This window comes from Hyperoodon ampullatus (genome assembly GCF_949752795.1).
Source record: "Hyperoodon ampullatus genome assembly, chromosome: X".
Taxonomy (NCBI): Eukaryota; Metazoa; Chordata; class Mammalia; order Artiodactyla; family Ziphiidae; genus Hyperoodon; species Hyperoodon ampullatus.
Window position 1 is genome coordinate 67,408,985 of NC_136913.1, and position 11,258 is coordinate 67,420,242.

Sequence of the window (11,258 nt, forward strand, 5' to 3'; positions counted from 1 at the left end):
GGGGCAGGTCCGCTCCCTAAAAGGGCCGCGCTTGCCAGTCTCTGAGCTCTGCCAGGTCCGGGAATCTGGGACTTGAGGACTGATGTTCCGCACATGTCCACTGGGAGGAAGAAGAGCGAAAAGGGAAAGGGGACTAGACTCTAGAGGACTCTGGCTCCAGTTTAATCTCCTTTCATTCTGTCTATTCAAAGAAATTCTATACGTATATATAAAAATTACACACACACACATTTTTCCCCCTGAATATAGATTAAGAAATTGTTTTCTGAGTTTTCAGTTTTTTTCTGATTTTCCCGCTTTCCCTCCTTTGCCTGTCCTCTGCGCCCTCCCACCCTCTCCCTCCCTAACCCAGCTCAGGTTGAAACTTTGCAGAGTACGTTCTCTTCACCCTCTCCAGGGATGGCTCTGAGCTCTCGGGCGCACGCCTTCTCGGTGGAAGCCTTGGTGGGGAGACCCAGCAAAAGAAAACTGCGAGACGCAAGAGAGGAGGCGCAACTTGAGCTGCTTGAGAAAGAGGGTGGAGAAGCGGAGGAGGAGAGAAGGAGCAGCGCCGCAGGAAGGAAGAGCGAGCAGCCTGGTGAGTACCCCTACCGCGGCCCAAATCCCAGCGCCGGCTACCATGGCTTGCTGGATCGGAAGGTCTCAGACTAGCGCCGCGTCGCTGCAGGAGGGCGGCTAGCCCTATCAAAGGATATCTTGGCCCAGCGATGGCCGCGTACGGGGCGGCGGGGATACCTCAGCCATCTGGCTGTAGGGGGAAGTTTCAGAGGCTCCACGTTAAGCCCATAGTGTTGTGGTTCATTTGCGGTGAAGGGGAGGGTCCCCACAGATTTATGAAGCGACACTCTCCAACCTCCCGGAAGCCCCGAGAGCCAGAGTGTGAATGTTTTTCGGGTTAGGAAGCAGGACATGGACCCAGGTCCTGAGGGGATTCAGCATCAGGGACCAAAAGTCTCCGAGAGAGATGAGGATGGGCAAATTTGAACAAGGGTCATGCATTTCACAGGGCGCTACCTGGGCCCCTTTCTCTCCATCAGGGGGCCAGAGTGGGTGTTGTGGGGAATTTGGAGATCAGTCGCCAAGGTTCCCGGGGAAGAGACAAGGCCGGTCTGTTCTGAGACAGGCGTCAGTGAGGGGGCGCGGGAACTGCGAAGCTCTCTCAAACTCTCAGCGTCTCTGTGTCCAGCAGAAAAGCGACCCAAGACAGAGCCCTTAGCAACAACATTCTCAGGCTGTGGAGGCAGCAGTGGCGGCTGCAACAGCTTCGGAAGTCTGGAAGAAAAAGATGCTATCCAAGTGGAGCTTCAAGGATCTGAGCTGTGGAAGAGATTTCATGACATTGGAACTGAGATGATCATTACCAAGGCGGGCAGGTTCGGCTTTGCCCAAGCTGTTCAAGGGCCGCACACAGTAGGCACTTAATGTTCTGCTCTCATAAGATGGGTGCCTCCAGTTTTAAGCTTTGGTACTCTTCTCCCCATATCCCCACCCCAGACATGTATTGGAAGCCAGTGCCTCTCAATCGACCAGACTAGGCCTTGCCTGGCCCATGTTAGTGGCTCGGCCTTTCTTTCCTGTACACCCTGATTCCAAGAACTCATTTTTGCAGTTCCTGCCTGTGTAGTATATGACAAAAATTAGACCTCCCAAGGCAGGTGCCAGATGCCACCCCCACATCTTAAGCTATGGCCAGGCCTTTCTGTTAAAGCCTCACAGTTATCAGTGGACAATATCCCATCTAGCAGGTTCCCAGCCCACTGCCTGAGCCCAGGTCAGTTTGAGGTGGGGCTTTCCCTCTTCCAACTTTTCCTGTGTGGCATTTTCTTCACATCAGCTGGGTAATTTTTTTGTGTGTGAATCTTCCTAATTTCAGTCTTTCCCAAATCTTCCTCACAGAAAGTACCGCTAAAAACTCAGGGGAGGGGCACAGCTGTTTCTTTCCTACATTTTCTTCTATAGCTTTTTATTATGGTGGTGATAGGAAGTGGGGTGGACAAAGCCTTGTGGTAAGGATATTCTGATCCACTCAAAAATCCTGAGTTTGTTCAATCAAACATGTAGCCAACAATCTTTCCTCATGTAGCAAATCTCATTCACTGAACCTGTCTAGAATAAGAAGAGTATTGTTTATTCCTTTACTTTTCATTTGTCCCCAACCCCACCTGGCTCCAAACATTTCTAATAGCGCCCAGGTCAGTCGCTATTTTCTCTCCCACAGGAGGATGTTCCCCTCTGTTCGGGTCAAGATAAAAGGACTGGACCCAGGGAAACAGTACTATGTGGCCATCGATGTGGTGCCGGTGGATTCCAAACGCTACAGGTAACCAGGCTCAAAGGAGGGTACCACAGGCTGGGAATGGGGATTCATATCTATGGAACCTGAGAGTGCTGTTTTGAAAACTCTACCATGGTAGGGGTAATTGCTCCCCTGTGGGCTTTGAGAGTTGAATTTTCTCCCTCAAACTGGAGTTCAGGGAGTTCAGACTGAGAGAAAAGCAGGCTTGTTCTTCTTTCCTCTCACTCCTGGATCACAGGTTCCAGCTGGTGCTTCAGTGTCCCCCAAACCTCTTGCCTACCCACTTCTCTAGCCTTGGCTCTGCAAACTGCTGAGGGTTTTGGCTCAGGCATCTGGGAGGGAAGCTGTTTAAAGGAATTTGGGGAGAAATGCCTGGGCTTCTGGGGCCCTACCGGGCTCTGGGGTGTGCTACTTTAGCAGTAGGGTCCTTGAGCGATGCCCTGATTTGCCACCCAAAGCTAGTCTAGCAGTTATCTCGCCTAAGTCTATTTTTCTTCCTTCCTTAGCCTCTCCCCTGAAGCGGAGGCCAGGTCCCGGAGAATACAAGTAACCTTTCTCTTGATGTAAGCTCTCTACTTAAAGCAGGCTAAAAGTGGCCGAACTGATCTAAAGCCAAGAGGCCCTTCTTTGCTGGCAGCCCAGAAGCTCGGGTTGGCCAGCGCTTTAGCTCAGGGGTATGGGGGTTGGGCGGCAGCCGCCTGCACTCGGCCTGTGAGCATTCGACTGAAGTGGGTGTCTAGCCTTTCTAGGAAACCGCCTGCAACGCACCCAATGCTGGGAGTGAGGGGTAAAAAGAAGGCGGGGCTCAAGAGCCTACTGGGGCCGTAGCCCAGAAATAGCAGAACAAGCTGCTTATCACGTTTCAGCTGGCTTGGGAATTCGGCGCATAATTTAGCGGTTGAGATTGAAGACAATGCGAAAATCAGCCCCGAGGCTGCAGCGGGCAGAGTTCCTTGAGGGTATTCTGATGTAAAGCATTGTGGACAAAGGGGCTTCCAAGACTACTGGTCTGGTGGCGGTGCGATGCACAGACACTTTCCCTCACCCTTCTGCTTCTTCCCTGACGCTTGTAGGACAGGAGGATTTTTCGGGTGCCTCTGCTCGGTAAAACGGGTTAGATGATTTTTTGTTGCGGTTTCTGTGAGGAAATACAAACCAGACTCTGAAATCCCATGACACTATACTTGACCCTGGCACTTCACTACATTTTAATGACGTATGCTTATTTACAGTTTGCTTTTTATCCCTAGACACTCTTGAGAAATGAAGTTGTATCTTTTACTAGTTGCCTTTGAGATTAGCAGGCAAACCTTGGCCTAGGCCTTTAGGACGGGATCGCGGTAGCCCCTGCTCCTGGCTTTGGCCTGATGCGCCTAAAGCCACACTCTGCTCATTTTCAGGTACGTGTATCACAGCTCGCAGTGGATGGTAGCCGGGAATACAGACCACTCATGCATCACTCCCAGGTTCTATGTTCACCCAGACTCGCCTTGTTCGGGAGAGACATGGATGCGTCAAATCATCAGCTTTGATCGCGTGAAACTCACCAACAACGAGATGGACGACAAAGGCCATGTAAGTGTGTGCAATCCTTTGTCCCGAGTAGAGGAGGGGGATGCCAAGGTGTCAGCTGGAGGGTCACCCTGGAGAAGTCAAGGAGGCGTCTCGCAGATGTGCTAGTTGTAGTCTTTAGGAACTGTCCAAGTTCTAGGCCTGTGGCCAAAGTAGCTCTTGTGACTTTTATTTGGCATCTGAGAGTGCTGGGCGTTGAGGATGGTGAGTGAAATGAGTTTGAGGACCAGAGGAGACTTGTTTAAGCCAGGATGCCTGTTCTGGGACAGTGAAAGGGAATGCTTCCCTGAGATCTCTGGCACTTCAGCCTCCCTGGCAATCACTGTGGGCTCTGATTGCCTTCCCCTGATGGGCACCTTCTGTGTGACGTGGTATGGTGGGAATCTTCTCCACAACCCGCCCTGATGGAAGGCCTTTTCAAGTCACCTAGATCTTGAACCTTCTTCCCAGGTGCACCTCGCCTCTGCCCTGCCTGGCCTGGCCCTGTGCCAGCCACAAAAGGAAGAAGGATGCTCCTGGGCTTAGGAGGTGGGGGATGTCAAATGTTTTCCCATCAGTTACCTAAGCCCAGAGAACTTATGGCAGGCAGTTAGATCCCAATAACTTTTGGGAACATCACATGGTCACCCACATTTGGAAGCAGGAAAGGACCCCAACTGGAAATGGAATCACTGCTTCCTGGTGTGCTGTGGTGCCCCGTTCCTGAAACCCCTTATGCCTGAAGGACTCTGTTCAGGGCCAAATGGCAAAGAAAAGTCCTTGTGTGTGGCTAGCCTAGGCTTTCTGGTTTAGCTTCAATTTTGTGTGAGAAAGTTGGGGGTGCTGATGAGAGGGGGACAGTGTGGGGGAGGGGAAGCCAATTACTAGGCAGCATTTGACCACTGATTTCTCCTCCAGATCATTCTGCAGTCCATGCACAAGTACAAGCCCCGTGTGCACGTGATGAAGCAGGACAGCAGGGTCGACATGTCCCGGATTCAGTCCCTGCCTGCTGAAGGGGTTAAAACATTCTCCTTTAAAGAAACTGAGTTCACCACGGTGACAGCTTATCAAAACCAGCAGGTAAAGCCAACTAAGTCCCAGGCAAGCAGGGATGGCTCCAGAGAAACTTTAGGGAAAGAGTGAAGCTGTACTATATGGATTGAATTTTCCAGAATTAAAAAGAAATTCATAGCATTATTGCATTGTCATCAAGGCAAGTTTGATTATGTATTGTGTGGATCTTATGTTAGAAAGGATAGAAAGGAGAGTAGAACTGGGGGTGTCAGGAGAGAAAGGAGATAAAACATTCCAAATTTTACTTAGCAATATGCTTACATTTATTTAACATGCCGTATTACATGTTGAAAACTTGTGTGGTTGTTGTAACCATTAAAAGCAACAGTGACAGTGTTTTTACTGAGGGCACTGACTTTATCTTTCTTTCTCTTTTGAATTCATAGATTACCAAACTGAAAATAGACAGGAATCCTTTTGCTAAAGGATTTAGAGATCCCGGAAGAAACAGGTAAACCATATAACAGTCACATCCAATATTTATATAGCCCTTTTCACAGGTATAACAGCTAAGGAAACTGTGGCTCAGAGACTGAGTCCCTAAATTTTGTAACTAATAAATAGGTAGTAAGAAAGAAACCTGGACGTTTTGTCTTCAAAATCTTGCCTCCTCCCACTCCCTCCCCAACCCACTTTTAAGATATTGCTTATTCTAGATTCTTAGGTTTTTATTCAGGGAATAATCACTGGGAATTTTATTCAGAAGTCTATCTATAAAAGAAAAACATTTCAGATAGTCACCCCTACAAACTATAACAAAATAACTCAAAAGCTTACACAAATTATTATTTTCAGGAATTGCATTCTGGACTTGCTAAAGTTTGAATCTCTTTTTCAGAGGTGTATTGGATGGGGTTTTAGAGACCTACCCATGGAGGCCTTCTCTCACTTTGGATTTTAAAACTTTTGGTGCAGACACACCAAGTAAGAAAAGTTTTATTAATTTTCATTTTTAAATGTTATTGAAATAACAACAGCCAGAACCTCTGTACAAATACTACACAAGTGGATAAGTACATGCCATAAAATGTGTTTAAAATCAAGTGGGTATATATTTATCCTGATGAGGAGGTAAGAAGCAAAAAGGGAAGGTAACTGGCAAGAAGAAAAAGATCATAAACGTGGTAATGGTGGATTTACTGACTTGTGTCTTCTTGGGTTATCATACATCCTGAGAGCTATAGAAATCACTTGGATTCTTCAGCATCTCACTATCTCATATTCTTTAGGATCTGCCTGTGGTGCACTAGTGGTCTTATTTGCAAACATGTTAGATATTGAAATAAATATTTTATGAGAAACTTTCAGCACATGATAAAAATGACTCCCATTAAATTTCATCATCACTTGACTCTAATTTTCCTTTTGTTGTGACTAGGGAAAATAAATGTTGAAAACAATACTAAGCCATGGCAATTAGTTTAATTGCCGTAAGCATTTAAAATATTTGCAAGGTATTTGTTCTCAGGTAGTACATTACATGACTAAATAATAATTTGACAATGCAGGCTTTCTGGTGGAAGAATGCATACCTTCATTTACTCTGATATTTAAGGATAAATAGAAGATCTTTATTCGTGAGCAATATGGAATCATTTTACCCTTTTGTCTTTACTCCATTAAAGTTGTTTGACTTTAAACATTAATTGAAGGTTACCATCACATTATAGTTAGCTTGAATTTTACATGATACCATAACAACTAATTGAAATGTGAAGAGATCAAGTCTAATTATTTAGTGAAATATTTCACTCAATTGACTGTATTAATTTGGTTTAGAGAGTTGCATAGAAAAATATGAACACTTATTTGATAGTATCACTTTAATAGAATCTAGGCAACATGCTTTTAAAATATCCGTGTCAACACATGGTGCAGTAATTTAAAAATAACACTAACCATGATCATTAATTGATAATTTAAAATACACAATTTTCTTAATTATTTAAAATGTCCAGAATGCTCTCAAATTGCAAAGAAAAGGGGTACCAGTTTTTTAAATAACTTTTGGATATTTAATTATAGAATATATTTGCCATGCTGTTGACAAAGGATTAGCCTATGTCTGTATATAAAAATAGTTAAGAAAAACAGTAGCACCTAAAAAGAAAACCCACAAAATTTGATCAAGTTCAATCAATAACCATTTTTTTAAAAAATTTAAATACTTACAAATATAAGGTGTAAAATCTAGATTTTCCTGGACCTTATATCTATCCCTAATTTTAGTAGATGCTAGGCAACCATAAAAGATCACATGGCAACATTGATATGAACACTTTCATTTTCACCTTGGTATTTTTAACCTGCAAAACTCTCTTTTACTCTTGATATAGTACACTATGGAACTTTCCCCATCTATGATTTTCATATGAGAAAAAAACTAATATATTTAGATTTTATTTTAATTTATAAGATTACTTTCATATGCACTGATTTTTTAATCAGACTGAAACTTTCTATAAAATATCAAAAAACCAATTTGTTCAATTTAATCAAGTGCTTATTTTAGTATTATTTTATGGTTAAAAACAGCTTTTACTTGTAAGATATAATTGGCTCTGGATCATATTTAATTGGGCTTCTTTTGTAATTCACTGAATAAATGTTGTTCAAGTGCCTAGTATAGTTCTAAAGCATAGTGAATGCTCAATGCATGATACATAATAATAATGCCAAAAGTAATAGTGGTAGTAGTAGAGATACCATATTCAACTTTGGTCAGAGGAATGTTCTTTTCCAAAGGACTTAAAATAACTGTGAACTTGAAAGGAAAGCTAATCTAAGAATGAAGCAGGGATAGTTATGGACATGATTACTGATTCAGTAGGAAAATTTAGTTCATTGTTCATTGACTGAATTGTCATTCACAGGTGGAAGCAATGGCTCATCTCCAGCGACCTCTAGTGGAGGGGCTCCCTCTCCTTTGAACTCTTTGCTTTCTCCACCTTGCTCCCCTCCAACATTTCACATACCTACAAGCTCCCTTGGAATGCCCTGTCCAGAGGTGTACCTACACAATATCAACCTGCCCCTTTGCTACAAGATTTGCCCAACTAACTTTTGGCGTCAGCAGCCTCTTGTCTTGCCTGCTCCTGAAAGGCTAGCAAGCAGCAGCAGTTCTCAGTCTTTAGCCCCACTCATGATGGAAGTTCCCATTTTATCTTCCTTGGGGGCCACCAATTCAAAATACGGTTCATCTGAAGACTGCAATGGACAGTGTCAACAAGCATCTAATTCTTCCAGTCAAACGTTGTATGGATTACAGGCACCTGGAAATATTTTATCACCCAACCCCATTGCCCAGGAAGCAATTGGTTGCTCTTTCCATCCTCCCTATGGCTTTTATAGGTACAACTTCTCCATGCCATCTAGACTGGTAAATGCTACCAACCATCTCAAAGTGAATGACAAAAGTCAAGTTTCTTTAATAGAAGGCAAATGCATTCATGCTCGTTGGTATCCAAAAATTAACCATTGCCTTTAATGGAATAGCCAAGTTCCTAAAACAATTACATGTAAGCATATATTTCTTTATCTGTAGCCAAAAAAGGTAAAGAGCTAATGGGCTTAAAAAGCTTCATTATCACAGGGTATTCCTCTGTTCTGCATTTAAAGTGCCTTATGATATGTTCATAAGAAGGCTGATTACAGTAGCCTTAGGCCTCAAAAAAAGATACTCAGTGAATATTGTTTGATGAGGTAGACTACAGTGAAAAGTGACTTCAGGTGATGAAATCTCTAATTATAGTGAAGCCTGTTTACCACATCAACTGCCTCTTGCATATTGACAATGACCAAAGGAAGGTGGATTTAATTCCTGTGAAGGTAGTGAAACAATTACAGTTTTTATCTATGAATATTGGCTTCATTGTAATTATCTATCTAGTAATTGTAGAAAAAATTTCATTGTTCATTTTCATTATATTTTTATACTCTGCTGTTGAAGGAAATACTACTCTCAATTTTAAGGTACAAATAAAGACATAAACATTCTAATATTAATATTTGCAGCCTAAGGGCCATTTAATCCTGAAGGAACACAAAGATTAAATGAAAAGCAAAATATTCTAAGTAAATTTGATCTTTTATTCTCTTTTATTTTTTGGGTAATTCTCAGGTGATGCTTGTTTACTTAGTCCTTAACAAAGCCGGTATTTTATATACACAGTTTACAAAAACAAATTGTTGTAGCTCTCCAAAAAGACTGAGAAGTTATGATTTGAAGGGAGAGAATATATTTGAATCCATAAATATGAAAACATCATTACAATGGTACAATTTAATTTCAGTCCTCTGCGTCAATCATGGTAAATTGGACAAAAGTAGCGTAACATAAATAAGACTTTATTTTAGGCTATGAAGTTGAAAAGTTTCCTTTCACCTGGTCCTAAATTTTCTGAAAAGACTTGTTAAGTATAACCTACATATAACCTCTACATCCTTAAGATGAATTGAATTTTAATTTTTCATGCTACTAGCTCTACAATTTATTAAGCCAGGGCCCTTCATATCACAATAGTATGACTTAACAAACTAAATACACTGATAAACTGTTTTTAAGAGTTTTCCAACACATATTAGGAAGAGCATGTCATTATTATTTATTTTGCTCCAAATGTTTTTTCCTCTCAAATGTACCTTATGAATATACCTTCTTATATATGTATTAAAGTGATATGCCCTTTCACTTCTGGGCTTAGGGATAGAACAGCACACAGTTACATTCAAACTGAGTATTCTAGTCAAGATGAAATATTATTTATGGCCCAGACTAATTAGGTACCTGCTATAAAAATCTTTGAGGCAGAAAACCTGTACTACCCAAGTTTATCAAATCAAGGATTAAAGTAGAAAGTACACGTTATTTCTGTCTACTCCAAAACAGGAAAACTGTAGGCTAACTTTTACCACTAAAATAAATTAGGATTTTTTAAAGCAAAAACTCCCACATCAGATTATAGTGAAACTTATTCTGATGGCAGATACTTAGCAACTAACAACGTAAAGTATTTGATTGCAAAATCCAGAAAATCTCTGGGTTACTTTTTAATGGTTATTTATAAGACAGCATAAATTTTGTAGCTGCTCAAGTACATATACCCCATATTTTATATTTCAGATAATTTTTCTATATGTAACCCATATAAAATTGATAATACAGAACTATATGTGTAAAGGCGATTTATTTTAAGGAGCAAAAATTTAAAGGCTAGAATCTAGACATCTATTTTAAGCTGTTTTTAAATAATGTTCATAAATTGTCATTTCATACTTTTAATTGAAAAAGAAGAAGTAACCAAGGGAAATTCTTTATAGAAAATTAGACTTGGAAGAGACCTTAAGAAGTTCAGTAAGCAGTCCCCTATTTTCTGAGCAAGTTACTCATCTGCAGGAAACAGACGAGTAACTTGCTAACAGCTCTAATTCATGCACAATTTGTATTTAGTGCCCTTACTATTTTATATTAAATAAATTATTACCACCCAATAGGATGGTGCAAAACTTGAGTAACTTGGTAAATTGAGGCTATGATTATGGAATAAAAAACAAAATGCTATGGAATTATATTAATTTCAACTGTGCCAACTAAATATTAGGTTTGCTTTAAAAATCCTACAGAAATCTAAAGCCACTCTAGTTAGATAAGGTATGAAATAGTTAGCAAATGGAAGTGGCCAAATGATACTTAGTAGACTCCCAAGTCTAATAATTAAAACTTGTATTTCCATTTGGTTTGACCACATTCACCCTTTCATCCCATTCAAAAGAAACCATTTTAATTCAGTTATCTAGATTTATAAAATCTGATTCTTAACCTGACCTAGTTATATGACTTACCCTAAATAAATATAGAGAAAATAAACTTTTCATCAACTCTGTAAAATTTGTACATTGAGTCAGGAAATAAGTGAATGTTGCCTTATCTTTGCACAACCTCTAGTCAAGCTGAGACCTATAGTCAAATTCCCGTGTCAGAAAGGTTCTACTTTGTGGAACAGTCAAGATGAAATCAAGGGCTTGAATTCAAGTTTGAGCCTGTTTGCAGAACATATGTCTAAGTGGATAAATCCTCTATTTGTTACATTTTACTCACCAAAATATAACTTTAGTAACAAACTTAGAACACCAAAACTGTTATTTGTTTCATTAAACAGAGGGGTTATGCCCCCTGGACATTACATTTCAAATTCTAATACCTAATTCTATATTCCATAATATTAGAGTCTTCAAACATCAATATCATTGCTCCTTTTCGCTGTATTACAAAAATAAAGAATTATATTTTCTTCAAGTTATGAAGGTAGATATTCATGATATTTCACTGCTATTA

General features: G+C 40.9%; 1 protein-coding gene across 2 annotated transcripts; it reads left to right on the top strand.

Annotated features, from left to right (window-relative positions):
• Nucleotides 1-399: 399 nt before the first annotated feature.
• TBX22 (T-box transcription factor 22) lies at nucleotides 400-8,411 on the top strand (the record flags this gene model as incomplete). Of its 2 annotated transcripts, none has more annotated exons than XM_079726976.1 (8): nucleotides 400-577; nucleotides 1,187-1,373; nucleotides 2,219-2,320; nucleotides 3,697-3,871; nucleotides 4,766-4,930; nucleotides 5,311-5,375; nucleotides 5,763-5,848; nucleotides 7,798-8,411. In XM_079726976.1, the coding sequence occupies 8 exons, from the start codon at nucleotides 400-402 to the stop codon at nucleotides 8,409-8,411; spliced, it is 1,572 nt and encodes a 523-aa protein (XP_079583102.1). The 2 variants fall into 2 exon arrangements, with proteins under 2 accessions (XP_079583102.1, XP_079583103.1); XM_079726977.1 differs by having other exon boundaries at nucleotides 1,190-1,373.
• Between the last annotated feature and the right edge of the window lie 2,847 nt (nucleotides 8,412-11,258).